We start from the raw sequence: 23,464 nt of genomic DNA, 5'->3' as shown, positions 1-23,464 counted from the left end.
AAAAAATAAAAATAAAAACAGAAATACCTTATTTACATACAGTTGAATTCGGAAGTTTACATACACCATAGCCAAATACATTTAAACTTTAAACTCAGTTTTTCACAACTCCTGACATTTAATCCTAGTAAAAATTCCCTGTCTTAGGTCATTTAGGATCACCACGTTATTTTAAGAATGTGAAATGTCAGAATAATAGTAGAGAGAATAATTTATTTCAGCTTTTATTTCTGTCATCACATTCCCAGTGGGTCAGAAGTTTACATACACTCAATTAGTATTTGGTAGCATTGCCTTTAAATGGTTTAACTTGGGTCAAACGTTTCCTTCCACAAGCTTCCCACAATAAGTTGGGTGAATTTTGGCCCGTTCCTCCTGACAGAGCTGGTGTAACTGAGTCAGGTTTGTAGGGCTCCATGCTTGCACACACTTTTTCAGTTCTGCCCACAATTTTTCTATGGGATTGAGGTCAGGGCTTTGCGATGGCCACTCCAATACCTTGACTTTGTTGTCCTTAAGCAATTTTGCCACAACTTTGGAAGTATGCTTGGGGTCATTGTCCATTTGGAACACCCATTTGCGACCAAGCTTTAACTTCCTGACTGATGTCTTGAGATGTTGCTTCAATATATCCACATGATTTTTCTTCCTCATGAAGCCATCTATTTTGTGAAGTGCACCAGTCCCTCCTGCAGCAAAGCACCCCCATAACATGATGCTGCCACCCCCGTGCTTCACGGTTGGGATGGTGTTCTTCAATTTGCAAGCCTCCCACTCCAAAAATAAAGATGGTCATTATAGCCAAACAGTTCTATTTTTGTTTCATCAGACCAGAGGACATTTCTCCAAAAAAGTATGATCTTTGTCCCCATGTGCAGTTGCAAACTGTAGTCTGGCTTTTTTTATGGCGGTTTTGGAGCAGTGGCTTCTTCCTTGCTGTGCGGCCTTTCAGGTTATGTCGATATAGGACTCGTTTTACTGTGGATATAGATACTTTTGTACCTGTTTTCTCCAGCATCTTCACAAGGTCCTTTGCTGTTCTTCTGGGATTGATTTGCACTTTTCGCACCAAAGTACATTCATATCTAGGAGACAGAATGTGTCTCCTTCCTGAGCGGTATGACGGCTACGTGGTCCCATGGTGTTTATACTTGCGTACTATTGTTTGTACAGATGAACGTGGTACCTTCAGGCGTTTGGAAATTGCTCCCAAGGATGAACCAGACTTGTGGAGGTCTACAAATTGTTTTCTGAGGTCTTGGCTGATTTCTTTTGATTTTCCCATGATGTCAAGCAAAGAGGCACCAAGTTTGAAGGTAGGCCTTAAAATACATCCGCAGGTACACCTCCAATTGACTCAATGATGTCAATTAGCCTATCAGAAGCTTCTAAAGCCATGACATAATTTTCTGGAATTTTACAAGCTGTTTAAAGGAACAGTCAAATTACTGTATGTAAACTTCTGACCCACTGGAATGGTGATACAGTGAATTATAATTGAAATAATCTGTCTGTAAACAATTGTTGGAAAAATGACTTGTGTCATGCACAAAGTAGATGTCCTAACCGACTTGCCAAAATTATAGTTTGTTAACAAGAAATGTACTAAGTATTTTACTTAAGTACTTCGGGATAAGTATCTGAATGCCCTTGAGTGGCCCAGCCAGAGTCTGGACTTGAACCCGATCGAACATCTCTGGAGAGACTTGAAAATAGCTGTGCAGCGACGCTCCCCGTCCAACCTGACAGAGAGCTTGAGAGGATCTGCAGAGAAGAATGGGAGAAACTCCCCAAATACAGTTGTGCTAAGCTTGTAGCGTCATACCCAAGAAGACTCAAGGCTGTAATCACTGCAAAAGGTGATTCAACAAAGTACTGACTAAAGGGTCTGAATACTGATGTAAACGTAACATTTCAGTTTTTATTTTCGTTCTAAATTTAACATTTCAGTTTTTATTTACAATATATTTGCAAAAAGTTCTAATAACCTGTTTTTGCTCTGTTATTATGGGGTATTATTATTATTATGGGGTACAAAATGTGGGGAAAGCCACATGGCCAAGGGGTCGGAATACTTTCCGAATGCACTGTAATTTGTGTTGGTGAAACAAATACAGTGTTTACGATTAAGGAGTCCTGTCTAAGGCTGGTTCTACCTTCTGAGAGAGATGAGACCCGTCCAAAGTATACATCATTTCTTCTGGCCAGAGTGATAGGCTTACCTCTGCTTTTCCAAAGCAAAGGACTAAGTTATCCCTCGCAAGGGCAATAACAAGAGAAAAACAACATAAAAAGCACTTGCCATCACTCTGTTAATTGAGAATAAAATCAAATGGATTATTTAGGCATTAGGCATCATTATAGTATATTAAATAGAAAAATGTGTTCAACTCCAATTAAATAAATGCAAACAAATGCAGGCCTATAACCACTGGAGTAGCCTACAGTTCCGTTGTACTGTACACATCCACATGTGGGGCTCACTTGTCTTGACCCACCGGGGTACAGAGCTCTGGGCACTGGTAGAGGCAAAGCAAGTGCCATTTGTTCACGTGTTGTTTCAGAGTTTATCAGCTACATGTTCAGTTGGCCTAGCTACATTTCTTGCACATTCCACCTTGGGATTCAGTTAATGAATTCATTTTGATATAATTGTCCAACAAAGAGCTGGAAATAATGATTGAAAGGTGCATAATTGTCGGCTTGGTGCACATAGCCTGCGTTTTTGTCACTCTCTTTTATAAACTCGGCAATTGTCCATGTTTGTTCAACATTCATTCAACCAATTCACTAACATTATTCAATGCACTTTCTATGGGAAAAGAGAAAAGAAAAGGATAATCGGAACGTGATGATATCATGTTGCCCACATTGATAAGACATTTTCCAACTCGCATATCAACTTCCCCGTTATGATGCCTAAATTCGGGCGAAAGTAAATGAAACGTGTTAAACAGGAGGAAGGGAGAGAAATGCAACGGAAATAAAAGTATTGTGTGCTTACAATTTCAGTGTCTTCGGCTGTATGATATTCCATATCTCCCAGCCTTTTATCCCCCCACATACGGGACATTTCATTTCTTCCCACCCACTCAGGCTTTTACAGCCTATCGGCTGGGGACCGTTCAAAAATAATTGTCCAGATCACACCAATCATCATGTTGTCTTGTTCACTTGTCAGTTCCTTATTTAAACAAATAGTTCATGGCTACAGCCTACCAATGAATGGTTTGCCATTCATGCTGCGTAGTCAATAGTCATAAAAGTGTTATTCATTTAGACAGATGGCCTGAGCGGTGCTGTGCTTTTCGTTCCAATAGGCATGTGAGGGAAGGCCTTAACAACACATACTGTTCTCTTTTGTGTCTTTGATGTGGTGGGGTGTAAAAGTCCATCATTTCAGTAGCCTAAAAAGTTCAATAGTCCAGTGCCCCATCTGTCATACATCGTCTGTTGTAAAGGCTGTCCTGTAGTCTATACATTTCATTCATGGCCATATCCACTGTTCTCCTTGTCCAGGTTATCCAGGAATCAGGTAGCTTATTTAGCTGATTTCAGTGTGAGGTCTGTCTATTTCCTTCCGTCTTACCTGTAGATGTGCGGGGTAATTGTTTTTCCCATAGCTTTTCTTTATCGGGTCAAATTCTCAGCTTTTCATGTAGAGGTCTCTGCTCATGTCGGCGTTGATAAAGGTCCGACTACTCCACTTTTTGGCTTGGTCAGCCGTACAACTTTATCTTTGACCCTATAGTTAAGGAACTTTGTGATGATGCCCCTTGGTTTGCTGCTCGTGTCCTCTCTCGGGCCGCCTGTTCGATGTGCTCGTTCAATTGTGGGAGCCCTTGTGAAGTTCTCCTGGCCCAGTAGTTGTGGTATTACCTTTTCCAGGTATTCTGAATTCATTTCGGTTGTTTTCGGGGGAAATATACAAAACAAAGGCTTGAACGGCATCTGAAGTCCTCCGTCCTGTTTCATTAAGTCCCATAATTATGATTTTCTCCAGGGCTAACCCGGTTAAGTCATATCAGCTTAGAGTTTTTGAAATCATCTGATATTTTCTTCATCTTCTTGGACAGTTTGCCACTGCCGGTGCGAAATTCGGTTAGTAGTGTCTCTAAATTCACTTAAGTCAAGTCGTCAGCTACTTGGTCCACGGTCGCGTTGTTTCACTGTGTTTGCTTGTCTCCATTTCTTCATCTTGTATTTACCATAACATGCAGTTATCTCTTGACTTCAGAGTCGAGTTCTTTTCTATTTAAGAGGCATATTTTGTGTAAAGAAAGGGAATACCAAATGGATCCCCTAGACCTCACCGTGGCATAGCGGAAAACATAGCCCTCAGTAGTATCGGATTGTTAAAATAAATAGTGTCATAGATTAATCTGTAGGGGTGGCATCTTGTCTATCAGTGCAGAGAGATGAATGGATGTGATCTGTCACAAAGCACACAGCTCATACGTCAACATGAGACAGAGCCATTCTGGGAGAATAGTGTAATTTACTGTAAGACCTCCATTATACCACAGTCCATCAGCCTGAGACCACACCATTGTCATCTGTCACACAGCAGCAAACACACAGGGAGCGAGCATCCGCACACACACATTAGACAATATAAATCAACAGAAAGCATTATACTGGGACTGTGTGGAGACGGGGCTTCAGTATTTGAATTCTGACTCGTCACACCTCTGGTGGAGATCTCTCAATAGTGACCCAGGCTAGCCATGTCTTACCGCTTATGCGGGAGGCGGTCCAGTTGCGTCGGACGCTAGGGGGGTAGGAGGGCAGCTCGAACACAAAAGGCCCCACGTGAGGGTCAGCGTCGGCGTCGGAGGCTGTGATGTTGACCCTGGAGCGGGGGCTGGCCCGTTCACACACCTGGGCCTCCTTGGGCAACAGCACTGGAGCGTTGTCATTCACATCTATCAGATGTATCTGTAGGGTGCCTGTCCCACTGGCTGGGGGAGAGCCTGAGAGAGGGTGAAGGGGGTGGCAGAGGAGGGCGGAGGAGAGAGAAAGAGGAAAAAGAGAGACAGATAGAGGAGGGGTGAGTGAGGCGGGAGGAGAGAAATAGAGAGGGGTGAGAAGGGAGAGACAAATGTAATCAATCCGAGGCGAAGAGGGTAACTTCATGCGTATACAGTTCCTAAAAACACTTCCATCTGAAGGGAGGAAATATCATCCAAATGGAATACAGAAAAGGGACAGAGGGAAATGAAGGAGCTGAGAGAATATTGCGGGAGGGTTTGAGAGTGATGGAAGAATACAGCATTTGTTGTGAACGCTCCCAGTGATGACAGCCATAACAAATGAAACGGCACATAAATATTCCACTCTGTGCGAGTCCAGAGCCCAGCACTCTCAAAGGACACATGAACATGACTTTACTGGAAAGCACCACATACCTCCCTCCCACAGCACACGGGGGCTGTTGTTAAAATGAGGAGAAACATACCTACGATATACTATGACAACAAACACATCCTAAAGTACAGTCAGACTCTGACACTATAACAACGCACCCTGACCTACAGTCCGTGGCCAACAGACTAACAGTCTTGTATAGCTGACTGATTACCAGTCTATTTTCTGCTAAGTAACGGATGCGGCACTGTCTGCATGAATGGAGTTCAACCAAGCTCATCACACTGAGGAGATCCAACTGTTTCTCCTATTAGAGAGTAACACAATGCATGAGTTACAGCGCCAGTATGTGAAGCTCTACTGCCTCAGCACCGCAGAGCACCCCAATCGACTGCTTGTCTGTAATGATTGGCTTGGCGCTTTGTTGAGCTCCCTCCTTGGTGGAGCAGAATAAATAAAAGCAAAACTCAATCAAAGTACAATATATCCCAGTGTCGACTGGTGTTTGAAATCAATAGGCCGTCAACAGCTTGTTGGCCGAAACTCTGCATGCTCGAGAGCAACCCACCTCATTCCCGCAATCCAATCCTTCATATCTCTGAGGTACAACACCACCTGGGCCCTCCCTCTCAAACACAGAGAGCACACACACCTCTATTTGTAATGGTTTGGGTCGAATGGTTTTAGAGTACTTCACCGATCGCTACAACAGCTTTGAAAGCACACACCTGTGGCACATTCAGACATATATTTCACTTCTCTCCACAGTACACATGGGATGCATTGTGCAGGCAACACACTCACTCACTCACTCACTCACTCACTCACTCACTCACTCACTCACTCACTCACTCACTCACTCACTCACTCACTCACTCACTCACTCACTCACTCACTCACTTACCAGACTTACCATTGTCGGCAGCCAGGAAGGTGGCCTCATAGATGTTGTTCCTGACATACATGGACTCCCTGTCCAGGACGGCCATGGTGGTGATCTGACCGTTGGTCCTGTTGATCCTCAGCCAGTTAGCTGGGTCAGACAGCTTCGAGTACCTGGAGACACACAGTAGAAACTGTTACAACATATCGCAGAGTGATGACCAATGTTACATCTAATTATTTCGGCACTAAGCAAATTTCAGGTCTGCCGAGAGCAAACTTGAATGTTGTGAAAATTCTGTGCAACTTCCAGCACGAGTTTACTGTGAACACTGAGGCTGTACCCGCTTTAACTTACAGTTTGAACAGTGGCCAAGCAAACTACTGTGACTATTTGATCACAATATAGGCCTACCAGATTGGCCACCATAAAAAAAAAATGAAAAAAATGCATCCTATAACATGTTAACATGGAAAAAGCAGTTCTATCATTCAGCCTGCAGTAGCAGCCAATATGTGGTGTTCAATGTACGCCAACATTCCATGAGACTTTTGAAACAAACATACAGGGTCTGACATTAACATGTTAATCCACTTGTCCTTCAGACAAGGAGCTGACTGAAAATGTTGTGTTGTTTGATGGAAGAAACCGCTTTACAAAATAAAATGCATTATTATTCCCATACCATTATTACAGAGAATCAGACAAATTATACTAACCTCTGCCTATTGGCTACTTAACTTATTCAAGCCTGTCTCAAAATACAACACTGCCCCTTTAAGACAACAAAAAAGCTGTGGCTTTTTTAAAGATGTCTAGAAATGTATGTCTTGTACTCTTGTAGGAAGCAATCACTCCCGATAGCTAACTACAAATGATCTATAACTGGGCTAATAACTCACTAACTAGCAAAGGATATGAACAACATGTGCACACGCAGCCACATGCAGCTCTTGCTTTGATCTCAATACAAGCGCATCTACTCACGACCACAGCTGTAAACACAGTCCAGTTCAAAGTAAATGGCACAGATCCATATATGGCAACGGCTATTTGCGTATAGGCCTACTGCAGCTCTGATTGGTTATGCCTCACCGGTCTGTGTAGAGTATGGGCTGAGTCATGCACAATAGAATCCTACTCCAATGTGTTCTGCCGAACAACAAAATCTCTTGCATAGTTGGTTTTGTTAGGGTACTGTATGTTGCATTGAAAGTGGCTAAAGCGGTTTGAACTTGTTGCGTTAATTGCGTTGTTGCGTTAATTCGATCACAATTGCCACAGTAAAGGGAAACATTGATAGTGTTGTTAACTAACAGGGAAAAATCTAGAAAGTTGAGTGAAGTTCAATCTCGTGCTTCTCTCCATGGGCTGAGAGTGGTTCTGCGCTCTGCAAGGCAATCCCGGGGAGCTGCAAGGCAGTCCCGGGGAGTGGCAAGGCAGTCCCGGGGAGCTGCAAGGCAGTCATGGGGCTACAGCACACCCCCACACGCACGCAGAGTAGAGGGAACATTGGTAATAACGCCTTAATATATCATACAAGTGGAATCAGCGAATACCCTGTGTTTAATCTTAACCTCCAGATAGGGTCCCCTTCGCAACCATCTCCCCTGCATCAGGAAACAGAATGGTCCTCTTGCAGCTCGGTTCTGTCATGTAAACAGTTGACAAGAGTAAACTGATCCAAATGAAATGCAATTTGCAGAAAGGAAACAAATGAGTATTGAAGTGGAGAGTGGAGAGGTTAATTACAGGTGAAGGACCTAACCTTCATGCAGGCAACACTGACACGCGAATGCAACTTAAGGTGTTCCTATGTTTGTGTACTCAGTGTATATTCTTCTCAATAAAACAATGTAAATCAACGTGATTACTCAGTTAAAATGTGTCTGTCACTGTGTGGAGAGATGGATACACAGTATATACAGTGCCTTGCGAAAGTATTCGGCCCCCTTGAACTTTGCGACCTTTTGCCACATTTCAGGCTTCAAACATAAAGATATAAAACTGTATTTTTTTGTGAAGAATCAACAACAAGTGGGACACAATCATGAAGTGGAACGACATTTATTGGATATTTCAAACTTTTTTAACAAATCAAAAACTGAAAAATTGGGCGTGCAAAATTATTCAGCCCCCTTAAGTTAATACTTTGTAGCGCCACCTTTTGCTGCGATTACAGCTGTAAGTCGCTTGGGGTATGTCTCTATCAGTTTTGCACATCGAGAGACTGACATTTTTTCCCATTCCTCCTTGCAAAACAGCTCGAGCTCAGTGAGGTTGGATGGAGAGCATTTGTGAACAGCAGTTTTCAGTTCATTCCACAGATTCTCGATTGGATTCAGGTCTGGACTTTGACTTGGCCATTCTAACACCTGGATATGTTTATTTTTTAACCATTCCATTGTAGATTTTGCTTTATGTTTTGGATCATTGTCTTGTTGGAAGACAAATCTCCGTCCCAGTCTCAGGTCTTTTGCAGACTCCATCAGGTTTTCTTCCAGAATGGTCCTGTATTTGGCTCCATCCATCTTCCCATCAATTTTAACCATCTTCCCTGTCCCTGCTGAAGAAAAGCAGGCCCAAACCATGATGCTGCCACCACCATGTTTGACAGTGGGGATGGTGTGTTCAGGGTGATGAGCTGTGTTGCTTTTACGCCAAACATAACGTTTTGCATTGTTGCCAAAAAGTTCAATTTTGGTTTCATCTGACCAGAGCACCTTCTTCCACATGTTTGGTGTGTCTCCCAGGTGGCTTGTGGCAAACTTTAAACAACACTTTTTATGGATATCTTTAAGAAATGGCTTTCTTCTTGCCACTTCCATAAAGGCCAGATTTGTGCAATATATGACTGATTGTTGTATGGACAGAGTCTCCCACCTCAGCTGTAGATCTCTGCAGTTCATCCAGAGTGATCATGGGCCTCTTGGCTGCATCTCTGATCAGTCTTCTCCTTGTATGAGCTGAAAGTTTAGAGGGACGGCCAGGTCTTGGTAGATTTGCAGTGGTCTGATACTCCTTCCATTTCAATATTATCGCTTGCACAGTGCTCCTTGGGCTGTTTAAAGCTTGGGAAATATTTTTGTATCCAAATCCGGCTTTAAACTTCTTCACAACAGTATCTCGGACCTGCCTGGTGTGTTCCTTGTTCTTCATGATGCTCTCTGTGCTTTTAACGGACCTCTGAGACTATCACAGTGCAGGTGCATTTATACAGAGACTTGATTACACACAGGTGGATTGTATTTATCATCATTAGTCATTTAGGTCAACATTGGATCATTCAGAGATCCTCACTGAACTTCTGGAGAGAGTTTGCTGCACTGAAAGTAAAGGGGCTGAATAATTTTGTACGCCCAATTTTTCAGTTTTTGATTTGTTAAAAAAGTTTGAAATATCCAATAAATGTCGTTCCACTTCATGATTGTGTCCCACTTGTTGTTAATTCTTCACAAAAAAATACAGTTTTATATCTTTATGTTTGAAGCCTGAAATGTGGCAAAAGGTCGCAAAGTTCAAGGGGGCCGAATACTTTCGCAAGGCAATGTATATATATATATATATATAGAGAGAGAGAACGAGAGAGTGACAGAGGTATAGTGAGATCAGATGCCTGGCGAGAGGTTTGATGCTGCTGCTGATGATGATGAGAATAGGTCTAATTAGAGAACACGCTGGAGGATGACACAAGTTAGCGAGTGCCAATGAGATGTGTGGGAGATAATGGCAGCTAAGCAGCTAAATCTATCTCCTCTTAATGAAACACTCTGCCACATTTAGATTCCAAGGGACGGAGGGAGGTAAATGACTGAGAAATACATTGAGGTATCGATGTGGCGTTTCATCGTGGGGAAATCAACAGATTAGAAGACGAAATAACAAGAAAATGAGAGTCAGAACGTCACGCCAACAGACTTGGGTGTCAGTTTGGATTTGATGTCCCTTGGCAGGTGAAACAGGGGTCTCTAGTTGTTGTGAGAGGCTCTGTCATCTCTCTCTCCATGCCACGGTTGCAGCCCGGGGGCACTCACGCCTCTCTCTGACACCCAGCTGGCAAAGGCTGGCACATGGAGAAGGGCACACAGCTTGTGGTGCAGTTCTACGATCCACCCATGCACGCTACCACTTCCCCCAAGTCTGACAGTAAAACCAGCTGGCAAATCAGACCCTGTCTACCCCCTCTCTTCTCCTCTCCCCTCTCCACCGCTCTTCTTCCCCCTCCACATGAGAAAGCAGGGGGAGGAGTGACAGGGAAGGAAGAGCAGTCTTCTGGTACACACACAGACTGCAGCTCCTCTCGTCATCTGTCGGCAAGGTCACTAAAGTGAATCAGCCAGTGGTGATCAGGCTGTCCGAACATGAGCTGCCTGTCGGCTGCCACGACATCTCTGGAGAAGACGAAAGGGCTGAATTCCCATCAATGAAGGAGAAAAAAGAGACAGAGAGAGTGAAAGGAGTGAGAGAGAGGCTAGCGAGAGAGAAAGAGGAGTTCTGTGGCTCTCAGAAGACAAAGCAACAGTGAAAGACTAAGTTTGAGTGAATCCATTTTTGAGAAGAACTTCTGTTTTTAGAGTTTATTTGTTTGCCTGCACTGCATCGATTCTTTAACGGGTGTCCGACTGAACTGAGAGTGGAATTGATTGGTGCTGAATCTGGGGATGGAGTGGCTCAATGACCTTTGACCCAGTGAGTATGTGGGAGAGGGGAAGAGGGGGAAAGAGTAGCTGGACACAGTCCAGCTTATTATGATGTAACCTTTCCTCCTTCGTTGTTAGGCAACAGGGAAATGAATGGACTTTGGTTTTGGGAGCAGGTCAGTTAAGAATGTCACAGAAGGCAGTTCAGCCTTATGACGGCCAAATCCATGCAAAATACAATCAGCGTCTATCTGAAATTAAGCCTGTAGTTCCTAACAGTCTGTAGTTCCTAACATACCGGACAGTCTGATGGATGAAGAGGTCAGGGTCTTGGGCAGCAAACACGGTGAGTGTGGTGCCTGCAGGGACACCCTCCTCGAAGCGGATGGACTTGGGGTTGGAAGGGAAGACAGGGGGTTCGTTGACATCCTGTACGGAGATGGTGACCCCCGCTGAAGACTGGAGAGAAGACTGGATCCCACTGGCCAGAGGGGCCTTGTTAGAGACTATCACTGTCAGCATGAAGGCCCTGTTCTGCTCATAGTCCACTGCCTGCAGGGAGAGAGGGGTGGGGAGAAAGATATATAGGGAGGGAGGGTGAAAGTGAGGGAGGGAGACAGAGAGAGAGAAAGATGAAAGAGAAATGAAATAACTCAAATGCACCCATATCAATATGGAACAAAAGTTAATCATAATTTAGCACTTGGAGTTGTTTATTTAAACAGTAAAGTAGTTCCCTACCTTGACCACAGTGACCATGCCGTCATTGTTGACAGGGTTGGTGCGGATGAGGAAGTGACCCTGGGGGTCTCCGCTGGCGATGCGGTACTGGGCAGCCCAGTTGGGGCTGTGAGGCTGATCCCTGTCAATCACTGTCAGATTGGCCACCACCACATTCACCCTGTTCTCTGGGACCTCCCCCGAAAACTAGAGAGAGCGGGAGGGAGGGAAGGAAGGAAGGAAGGAGAGAGAGGAGGGAGGGACGGAAGGAGAGAGAGGAGGGAGGGAAGGAAGGAAGGAGAGAGAGGAGGGAGGGACGGAGGGAAGGAGAGAGAGGAGGAGGGACGGAAGGAAGGAGAGAGAGGAGGGAGGGAGGGATGGAAGGAAGGAGAGAGAGGAGGGAGGGAGGGATGGAAGGAAGGAGAGAGAGGAGGGAGGGACGGAAGGAAGGAGAGAGAGGAGGGAAGGACGGAAGGAGGGAGAGAGAGGAGGGAGGGACGGAAGGAAGGAGAGAGAGGAGGGAGTGACGGAGGGAAGGCGAGAGAGGAGGGAGTGAAGGAGGGAGGTAGTGAGAGAAAGTGAGATATTTCTATGATTTTAGATAATAGAGACAGCGTTTGTATAATAGTAATGCCTTTCCTAATACTGCTGAATGTCAATGTGTGGAAGTCTTTATACAAACCAATGGATTTGTTCAATGAAGTGTTTATCCATTTACATCTAATGCTGCACATTTAGCAATTAAGAACTGAAATAAGTACTGTAATTAAATGGATGGCACGAACCATCTTTGGGTAATGATCTTCATTATATTCCAATCTAAAACTATTCAGTCTCACTCAATGATACAGAAAACTCAGAGGTATAGTCAGAGCCAAAGCGGCATACACAAAAACCTACTGTACAGGAATTTAGCCCAAACAAAGTGAACACATTCTGCAGCGGTCTCTTTCATATTCAAGAGACACACACACACACACACACACACACACACACACACACACACACACACACACACACACACACACACACACACACACACACACACACACACACACACACACACACACACACACACACACACACACACACACACACACAATACACACACACCACAGCTTTTATTGTCAGACAGTAATCCCTGTTTCCTCTTGTGATGCGTTAACTGGTTTATGGTGTGTGTCTGCCAGCTGCTGTTCACTCTAATGGCTTCATCATGGCGCTGGGGCTGCATCCAAACCCCCCTCTCCTCCTCCTCCTCCCCAGCCCCTGTCCCCTGCAGCATTGCCACGCCGATAAGCACAGAACAAATTAAATATGCACATTCTCTGTGGTGTGTCAGCTCCTCTATTTTATTTTCACTCCGAGCTTCAACACAGACAGGAAAAAAAAACCTTCCAAGCTTGTACGGCAACGCTGGGAGAGAGAGAGGGAGAATGAGATGTAAAAACCTTATGGAACGGTTCTAACTGGATAATGGGCTGTGGGAAGATGTCGCCACCCTTGAAAGTAACAGGTAGTCCGTCTGATAAGCAGCCAGAGAGACAAACAAGAGAGCCTGATGGGAGCCTATGCTCGTTACTGGCTAGGGAGCTGGAGTGCCCAGCAATGGGTTCTGATTGAAAAATGACTGAGGACAGGTTCAATTCAGAATGATATGGTAAACTCCAATCTCATTAATGCATCAACATTTGACTTTGAAAGTCAAGAGGATTCAGATCCAGATCCTCACTGGGAATTCATTCCCACTGAACTGCTACTAACCACCTAATTGGAGATTAAATTGAGACTAACTAACGGAATAATATAAGAATTGAGCCTTGTGATGATACAGCGTTTTAGAAAGCACTGCATTCTGTTTTCCCTTTCTCACGACGAGAGAGAAGGAAAGAGAATCAGCTCCAAAACTCAATATGGCTCTATGGGATATTTTACTGTTCTCAATAGAAGCATAGTCTTGGTTGAGAACAACAACAACAACCACAACAAAAGGGCAATAATGTTAGCAAGAAGTGGAAATAAAAATGCCCTTAAAAATAACTCTCACAATGTTTCTCTCTGAGTAGAAGGGTGAACAGTTGAATCAGTATTAAGGGTGTTATTATATCCTCTTTGTGATGGTGATGGAGCCCCAGGCATTGGCAACCCACATCATTTCAGCCTTTTACATGTCACACTAGTGCCTCATGCAGTGGCGCATCTACTATCACTAACAGCTAATGAAGTCTGCTGTGCCAACAGATATAGCATCTTAATTTGATCACTCTATTGTAGCTGAGAATTTTCCTGCACCGCAGGAAATGCAGATGACCTTTGTGATTGACATAAATTCACTGAAAACCCACACTAAAACACGGTTATATTAACTGTATGGCACTTTTCATGTAGCCTACTTTTGGCCAACTAATAGCCTAACCAATGTCCAAGAAACATTATGGACTAAACGTTCAAATCCTGTTGCTTCAGGATTATTTTGCTGTGACAATATACGTAGGCCAAATTAAGATCCTACATCAGTATGCCCCTGACTGTTCTTCAGTAACAAGCCTCAGCAAAACTCTACAATGTATGAGAGACAACTAGTCTGCCACACACAGACGCTCTTCAGGTAGACCAGGAATAGCATGCTATTAAGGTCTACTGGAATCCAGCGGCTGATATTTGAACATATGAAACTACAGACTACTGCTCCAAACACCGATCAATGTGGATGTGAATTGAAAACGTCGGCAGGAGTATAGAGTTTAGTTTGAGTGTGATGCACTTGATTAGATCTCATTACCATAACCCTAGGAGAGTGAGATTATACAGTCGCTGAATGCAGCCTAATGAGTTGTGGCAAGTACCATTGTCTTTTTGTTTTTCACATAACGACGAACATCACACTCTCATATTCATGCCCATGTTCTCAAATGAATAAAACATTTGGCTTTTTTAATTTAAAAAAAATTTAGAAGCAATATATCTGCTTGGTTTATACCCCTGCAAGCAATTTTACTTAATTAGTGTGCTTATGTTTTCTCTCCATCTCCCGTTGAGAGATGCACATGCTTTCCTGCGTCTGTCATACACAAATAATTACTGAACTGCTCCGAGTGGAGTTTGCTGTGTGGGAAGAGAAGAAAAGGAATTGACAAACAAAGCAACGGAGAAACTGGATAATACTGAAATCTTATAGGAAAATGTGTATGTGTGTGTGTGCCTGCGGGTAAAGCTCTATGTGTGTGTGTGTGTGTGTCGAATACACAGCAGTAAGATACTAAGACAGCTGCCTCAATATGACTAACATGTCCTCTCCTTTCCCCATTCATCATCTCTTCCTCCCTCTCCTGTCCTCTGCACCACCACAACCACTGTCCCTCCACAACAGAGGCCCATCCATCTGTTACTATTGGAACACGTAGTTTGACTCTTGTGTTCCAAACCATGTGTTCTAAACCATGTTGCCAGAGCTTTTCTTTTCTCCCTCATTGTCATCCTGGTTGTTCTATAGCTGGTATAATTCATTATCTCCCCTGCAATGCCATATGGTTCTAAACTAAGTGAGGCAGTGAGGATACTCAACACTCCCCCACCTCACCAGTACCTTAAAGTATTTAAGTAAAAATACATTAAAGTACTATTTATATTTTTTTGTCAAATTTGACTTTTACTTCACTAAATTCCGGAAGAAAATATTGTACTCTTTTACTCCATACATTTTCCCTGACAACCAAAAGTACTCTTTTATTGGTCCCAATAGAAGCATCGTTTTGGTTGATAATTAACAACAACAATAATGTTAGCAAGAAGTGGAAATAAAAATGCCCTTAAAAGCAACTCTTACATTTGAATGCTTAGCAGGACAGGAAAATGGTCCAATTCACACACGTATCAATAAAAGATCCTACTGCCTCTGATCTGGTTGACTAAACACAAATGCTTAATTTGTAAATTATGTCTAAGTGTTGGAGTGTGCCCCTGGCTATCCGTAAATAAAATAAAAAGTAAAATTGTGCCGTCTGGTTTGCTTGTTAAAAGGAATTTGAAATGATTTATACTTTTCCATTTAAAACCACATACAGTTGAAGTCGGAAGTTTACATACACATAATACATACACTGGAGTCATTAAAACTCATTTTTCAACAACTCCACACATTTCTTGTTAACAAACTATAGTTTTGGCAAGTCGGTTAGGAAATCTACTTTGTGCATGACACAAGTCATTTTTCAAACAATTGTTTATCTAATTTCTAATTCACTATATCACACTTCCAGGGGGGTCAGAAGTTTACATACACTAAGTTGACTGTGCCTTTAAACAGCTTGGAGAATTCCAGAAAATGATGTCATGGCTTTAGCAGCTTCTGATAGGCTAATTGACATAATTTGAGTCAATTGGAGGTGTACCTGTGCATGTATTTCAAGGCCTACCTTCAAACTCACTGTCTCTTTGCTTGACATCATGGGAAAATCAACAGAAATCAGCCAAGACCTCAGAAAAAATATTGTAGACTTCCACAAGTCTGGTTCATCCTTGGGAGCAATTTCCAAACGCCTGAAAGTACCACGTTCATCTGTACAAACAATAGTACGCAAGTATAAACACCATGGGACCACACAGCTGTCATACCGCTCAGGAAGGAGACGTTGTCTCCTAGAGATGAACGTACTTTGGTGCGAAGTCAATCCCAGAAAAGCTACCTTGTGAAGGAAGGACCTTGTGATGATGCTGGAGGAAACAGGTACAAAAGTATCTATATCTACAGTAAAACGAGTCATATCTCGACATAAACTGAAAGGCCGCTCAGCAAAGAAGAAGCCACTGCTCCAAAACCGCCATAAAAAAAGCCAGACTATGGTTTGCAACTGCACATGGGGACAAAGATCGTACTTTTTAGAGAAATGTCCTCTGGTCTGATGAAACAAAAATAGGACTGCAAGCCGAAGAACACCATCCCAACCGTGAAGCACAAAGGTGGCAGCATCATGTTGTGGGGGTGCATTGCTGCAGGAGGGACTGGTGCACTTCACAAAATAGATGGCATCATGAGGAAGGAAAATTATGTGGATATATTGAAGCAACATCGCAAGACATCAGTCAGAAAGTTAAAGCTTGGTTGCAAATGGGTCTTCCAAATGGACAATAACCCCAAGCATACTTCCAAAGTTGTGGCAAAATGGCTTAAGGACGACAAAGTCAAGGTATTGGAGTGGCCATCACAAAACCCTGACCTCAATCCTAATAGAAAATGTGTGGGCAGAACTGAAAAGGCGTGTGCGGGCAAGGAGGCCTACAAGCCTGACTCAGTTACAGGTTACAGGTTACAGGTTACAGTTACAGGTTACAGGCCAAAATTCACCCAACTTATTGTGGGAAGGTTGTGGAAGGCTAAGTTCAACAATTGAAAGGCAAAGCTACCAAATACTAATTGAGTGTATATCAACTTCTGACCCACTGGGAATGTGATGAAAGAAATAAAAGCTGAAATAAATAATTCTCTCCACTATTATTCTGACATTTCGCATTCTTAAAATAAAGTGGTGATCCTAACTGACCAAAGACAGGGAATTTTTATTAGTTTTAAATGTTCAGGAATTGTGAAAAACTGAGTTTAAATGTATTTGGCTAAGGTGTATGTAAACTTCCGACTTCAACTGTACTTTTAGACTTTCACTCAAGTAGTATTTTACCCTGGTGACTTTCACTTGAGTCATTTTATATTAAGGTATCTTTACCTTAACTCAAGTATGACAATTGGGTATTTTTCCCACCACTGCCCAACACCATGTCTGATACACTAGCAAACAGCATACAGAGATTGAACAGTGGAGAGAGTAGAGACATAGAGTAGAGGAGAGAGGAGTGTGGCTGTGTGGAGGTTTGAGTGTTCCCCTGTGAGAGGGGAGTGACAGAGACAGGACAGAGCAGTCTGAGGAGAGGCGTTGTTCAGTGGGTTAGTCTCTGACAGCTGGGGCCTCTTATCAGAGCAACCGGCTGGAACTACACAGCTGCCTGCCTGGCACACGCAGTGAAGATACCGCCGTGCCACCAAGAGATGGATCACACATCAGAGGAGGCAGCGTGTGACGTGGACACACTCCTCCCTCTGCAGATGGATGGACATACAGAAAAAGGAGAAAGGGAGGGAGAAAGAAAGACCAATGAAGGGAGAGACTACCCCTCCCTCGTGATGCACACCCAGTCCCACGCCCACACACACACACACACACACACACAAAAAAAGTGGGCCAGAAGAAGTCAGGCTGCCTCCAGTGCGGATGTGTATGGGACTGGGGCCAGATGCCTGCAGACAAACCATGGTCACCAGAGAGGCTGCTGGCAGAAAGAGTGGAGGGAGGGCTGCTCCCATCACCAAACAGCATGCCTATGATCTTTCTCTCTCATCCCTCTTTTTCTGTCCCTCCATATGTCGCTCCGACACACTCTCCCTTTACTGCAGTAGCTCCCTGTTTCCCTCTGACCCCTTTCTTCTCCGTGTTTTTGGTCCTCCTATTTGTCCTCGCCTGCTGTTTATCTCTCCACATGTCACTGTCCCGCTCCTCTTTCCATCTCTCTAACCTCCTGTCAAAGAGCCATGAAATCTTGTTCTCTAAGATAGCATCAGACACATGGACTGCATCTACAACAGAGTTGGGGCACTGCCCTGGTGAATATCCATCAGCTGATCCTGTCATGAATACAGATGTGTGGCCCTACAGTAGAGGTCCGTCCAGGGGTGGAGAGCAGACTCACCGTCCTGGCGGTCAGCTCGGGAGGGTTGTCGTTGATGTCGGTCACAGAGATGAGGGCGGTGGCCGTGTTGGACAGGCCAAAGTTCAGGTTCCCCTCCATGTCCGTGGCCTGGACGATGATGGTGTACTGGGACACTTTCTGGAAAGACACACCACATTCACGTTAGTTAAATAAGACGTCATAGAGGGTGAAGGTAGTTCTGAGCATACTATAGCTAGGTGGGCTGACTGACAAACAAACAAATTAATAACTAGCACAAATAGCTCTGAACCTGACACACACACACTTATGTGCAAACTCATGAACACACGCGCGCGCACACACACACGCACGCACGCACGCACGCACGCACGCACGCACGCACGCACACACACACACACACACACACACACACACACACACACACACACACACACACACACACACACACACACACAAAGGCTTAGGAAGTGAGGGACCAACGGGCGCGAGTGAAAGGCTCATCCATTATAGCCTACAAGTCCCTGCTTTTAGCTCTCTGAGCAACCCTCATCATCACTCACTCTAATGGAGGTGCCATCCCTTTAAGAAGAACCACTATGCTGCAAATATTAAAGAGAGTGAATGGACATTATTTAGGCCAGTTAGATGGGAGAGAATAGCAAGAGGCGGTGCTGCCGTACAGACCACCATTGAAAGAACAGTCAATCATGACGTCAGACAGTATAACATGCATTCACACTGAGAAGATACGGCAGACACTGTCTTCTCCTCTCTTTTCATCTCACCCTCCTTCCCTCTCATAACACGCACAGATGCACACACACTGCACACACCGCATTACAGTATATATTATTTTGACTCAAAAACAAAACTCATTGACACTTTGCTGCTGTCCATGGTGCTGAAAGTTCACTGTGTCCATCAGTGCAGCGATAGTTTCGCCCCACTCGCCAGTCCATCTCTCTCTCCAGTCTCCCAGGCTCTCCCCTGGTCTCTCCCTGTAAGCCTCTCAGAGTCGCCGCTCCTCTCTGCTCTCATTAATCCTTTTGGCTAAACCTCCTATTGTGCTGGTGTCAAAAATGGACGTCAAGGACAGGTCAGTCAGTGTGAAGAGGAAGCCCAGCCTAGTCTACTGCCATGTTCGGTCACACCATATTTGGATAGTCTGGATTTTCCATCGGTAGATGCTCTACAGATGGTTATAATATCAACAAACTATCTGTTGATAAGCAACTGTTTGCTATGGTAATGGCTATGGTTAGGTTTAGAATAAGGGTAAGAGTTAAGGTTAGGGCTAGGGTAGGGTAAGGGCTAAGTTTAGGGATAGGATAAGGTTTCAGGTTAGGGCTAGTGTTAGGTTTAGAAAAAGGGTTAGAGTAAGGGCTAAGTTTAGGGTTAGGATAAGTGTTAAGGTTAGGGCTAGGGTTAGGTTTAGAATAAGGGTTAGGGCTAAGTTTATGGTTAGGATAAAGGTTAAGGTTAGAGTTAGGGTTAGTAGTTACTTGAAATGGGCTGATTTAAAGGTTTTACTACTTACCTGCAAAGCATTGCATGGGCTTGCTCCTACCTATCTTTCTGATTTGGTCCTGCCGTACATACCTACACGTACGATATGGTCACAAGATGCAGGCCTCCTAACTGTCCATAGAATTTCTAAGCAAACAGCTGGAGGCAGGGCTTTCTCCTATAGAGCTCGAGTTTTATGGAATGGTCTGCCTACCCATGTGAGAGATGCAGACTCGATCTCAACCTCTTCAGTAGGTCATATGATTGTGTGTAGTCTGGCCCAGGAGTGTTATGGTGAACGGAAAGGCACTGGAGCAACGAACCGCCCTTGCTGTCTCTGCCTGGAGCAACGAACCACCCTTGCTGTCTCTGCCTGGCCGGTTCCCCTCTCTCCACTGGGATTCTCTGCCTCTAACCCTATTACAGGGGCTGAGTCACTGACTTACTCGTGCTCTTTCATGCCGTGTGTCACTTGAGTGGGTTGAGTCACTGACGTGATCTTCCTGTCTGGGTTGGCGCACCTCCTTGGCTTGTGCCGTTGCGGAGATCTCTGTTCTCGGCCTTGTCTCAGGATGGTAAGTTGGTGGTTGAAGATATCCCTCTAGCAATATGGGGGCTGTACTTTGGCAAAGTCGGTGGGGTTATATCCTGGCCGTTTGGCCCTGTCCGGGGGTATCGTCAGATGTATCGCCAGTATTTATGTGTCCGGGGGGCGCTAGGGTCTCCCCCCCTCCCTCTCTCTCTCTCTTCACCAGACATGCTACCTGTCCCAGACCTGCTGTTTTCAACTCTCTAGAGACAGCAGGAGCGGTAGAGATACTCTGAATGATCGGCTATGAAAAGCCAACTGACATTTACTCCTGAGGTGCTGACCTTTTGCACCGTCAACAACAACTTGTTATTGTTATTATTTGACCCTGCTGGTCATCTATGAAAATTTGAGCATCTTGGCCATGTTCTGTTATAATCTCCACCCGGCACAGCCAGAAGAGGACTGGCCACACCTCAGCCTGGTTCCTCTCTAGGTTTCTTCCTAGGTTCTGGCCTTTCTAGGGAGTTCTTCCTAGCCACCGTGCTCCTATACCTGCATTGCTTGCTGGGCTGGGTTGGGTTTCTGTACAGCACTTTCAGATATCAGCTGATGTAAGAAGGGCTTTATAAATACATTTGATTTGAAATGTTACTGATATTCTGTAGATAGACTATTCAAATAAAGTGTTACCCTGTGTTCAGCTGAAAGGGCCTCTTTTCAAGCCTTTCACCATTCAGCAGCCCTGCTATCTGCTATGCCTGGGCCAGTTCTGCACGGTTGACCTCGATAACACAGCCTATAACAGCTCTGGGGTCAGGACCTGAATCTCAGACGCATTTAGGGTGGAACCCAGGTGGCTGGCTAATGAACCCTGATGGAGGCCAGTATAATGCTGGGGAAAGATCAGTGCCTTTTCTATTTTTTTTTCTCCGTCTCACACTCTCCCTCTCTCTCTCTCTCTGTCTCTCCCTCTCTCTCTCTCTCTGTCTCTCTCTCTCTCTGTCTCTCTCCGTTTCTCTCTCTCTCCGTTTCTCTTGCTCTCCGTCTCTCTCGCTCTCCGTCTCTCTCGCTCTCCGTCTCTCTCGCTCTCCGTCTCTCTCGCTCTCTGATCAAGGAGCAGTGTGCTTAATAGTCAGGTCAGTTGATCCAGCAAGGCTTTTTAAAACACTTAAACTCACCCAGAGTCATTTAAAGTTCTGCAGAGTCATTAGGACTCGCTCCACATGTTAATTTGAACTAGACCAGCTCTATTAATGAAAACTCAATATGGGCTGCGCTTTATTACAGTCATAATGAAAGATCAATACCATCTCTTCTCATCGTGCACTGCAGTAGATACACCCTTCATTCAGCTACATCAGGGTAACAGTAGTCCTGGATAGTTGCTGTCCTGTGGCTAGCCTGACTCTGAGTAGCAGACGTGCATAGTCTTTGATCAAGCATGGAAAGGTGTGTTAAGTCCAACAGCAGGTGGCACTCTGACACAGTCGGGGGAATGAGACATGCTGTCCTGCAGCACTTTGTTCCAAACCTGACAGTTGATAGAAGTTTAACCCAGCACACACATACACACACTCTTCTAGCCTCTTCCGTCCGTGTGTCTGCCCTAACAAGCCATTAATGGTGTCTCTAATGAGTCCTATAGATCTTTGAAAATAAGTATCTCTGTTAGATTAGAGCCCAACTCAAGAAAGGAAATACGCCTTCTTCTTTCACCAAACAGAACAAAAGCAGCGCATTTCCCACGGGCCTAAGCTCTTGGACTTTAATGGGAAGGGTTGAAAGGCATCTAGGGCCATAAGAACAGAACACTGCTGCAAACTCTGAGGTAAAATGAGATCCTTTGCAAAGGAGCTGAACGAGACCAGAGCGTACAGAAAGAACAAAAGGCTACAGGCTAACAGAACTCTATTGCCAGTACTCCTTTTAAACCAAAAAGGTCAAATTAAATCCTGAAATGGTTGTCTAATAGTCACTGTTTGGAATTGAGTTTGTTTTCAAATCTTAAATACAAAAAAGATAGAAAGACATTACTGACATTGATAGGAAAAAATGCAAGGTACATTTTTTACTTACAAAACATTAAAGACATGCTCCAGAACTTTGGATACTACTAAGTGTTTTTTAAACCTCCCACTTTGGGCTGGATGTGTCAATGTGTAGTTCATACAAGCATAATCTATGAGTAGAATGACTGTCTTACCTCAATTAGCCACAAAATCCCTAGTTTGAAAGCAACACTTTTTCTGGAAGCTATGCTGCGCCATTTCCCATGACATTTTCCCCCACGTGGGCCAACACCCTAGCAATTCGAGTTCAACCAAAGAGCTTCAGCGCCTCGCCATATGAGTGACAGCTAGCAAGATGCACATGATGCATGTTGCACACACTGTATGTGACATATTACGCAATTTTCGGGGACCACTACTGGCAAAAAAATATACAAAAGTACCGGAGAATCCCTTTAATGGAGCATGCATTGAATCCGAGCTGTGTGTGTTTGTGCTTTGTGTGCTAGGCAGACTGAACATGTGACGAAGACAAAGCAAGCGTGAATGAGCACTGAACTAGCACTTTCCGTATTTGCTCTGTGGTTTGTGTTCCGGCCTGTCAGTTTGGTACTGACCACAGTGATTACCCTGTCACTAACAATCTACCTCAAACAGCCACTGACTCACATTTAACCCAGAGAGACTCCCTCTCTCCCATTCACTGCAGCTTTCTGAGGAAGATGGAGCACAGCCCCCCTCCTAAATACACTGTATGAAACACAAAGACACATGGACATACAATATACACACACACCCAGACCAGTATGATATACTCATGACACATGAAATACTGTCTCACAAACACTCCGATACACCCATATGCACAGACACTTGCCCCCCCAGATATGTCAAAAACAAACTTTTCTCCACTTTTCTCCATAATGGTTAACCACTTCCCCAGCTTGAAGGAGTAATACTCAGTCCCCTGGAGCTGGCACATCCAAGCCCCTGTAGATGCCCAGTGCCCTGCCTTATCCCCTGCCCAGCCTCTCCTCCCCCATGTGGACAGTCTTTAGGCACTCAGAAACACCGACTACAGTGTCAG

General features: G+C 44.4%; 1 protein-coding gene across 2 annotated transcripts in view; it reads right to left on the bottom strand.

Moving 5' to 3' along the window:
- The window catches only part of LOC118399846 (cadherin-4-like), a 244,939-nt gene that overhangs the window by 7,323 nt on the left and 214,152 nt on the right, over nt 1-23,464 (bottom strand). For both annotated transcript variants that reach the window (XM_052473342.1, XM_052473341.1), the window contains 5 exons: nt 18,349-18,486; nt 11,632-11,817; nt 11,189-11,442; nt 6,281-6,423; nt 4,737-4,973 (listed from right to left, as the gene is read on the bottom strand). In XM_052473342.1, coding sequence (XP_052329302.1) covers nt 4,737-4,973; nt 6,281-6,423; nt 11,189-11,442; nt 11,632-11,817; nt 18,349-18,486 — 958 coding nt within the window. The remainder of the gene's footprint in view (nt 1-4,736; nt 4,974-6,280; nt 6,424-11,188; nt 11,443-11,631; nt 11,818-18,348; nt 18,487-23,464) is intronic.

This window comes from Oncorhynchus keta, chromosome 21 (genome assembly GCF_023373465.1).
Source record: "Oncorhynchus keta strain PuntledgeMale-10-30-2019 chromosome 21, Oket_V2, whole genome shotgun sequence".
In the NCBI taxonomy this organism is placed as follows: Eukaryota; Metazoa; Chordata; class Actinopteri; order Salmoniformes; family Salmonidae; genus Oncorhynchus; species Oncorhynchus keta.
Note: the sequence above shows the minus strand (reverse complement) of the source record. Positions and strands in the feature narration are given on the sequence as shown.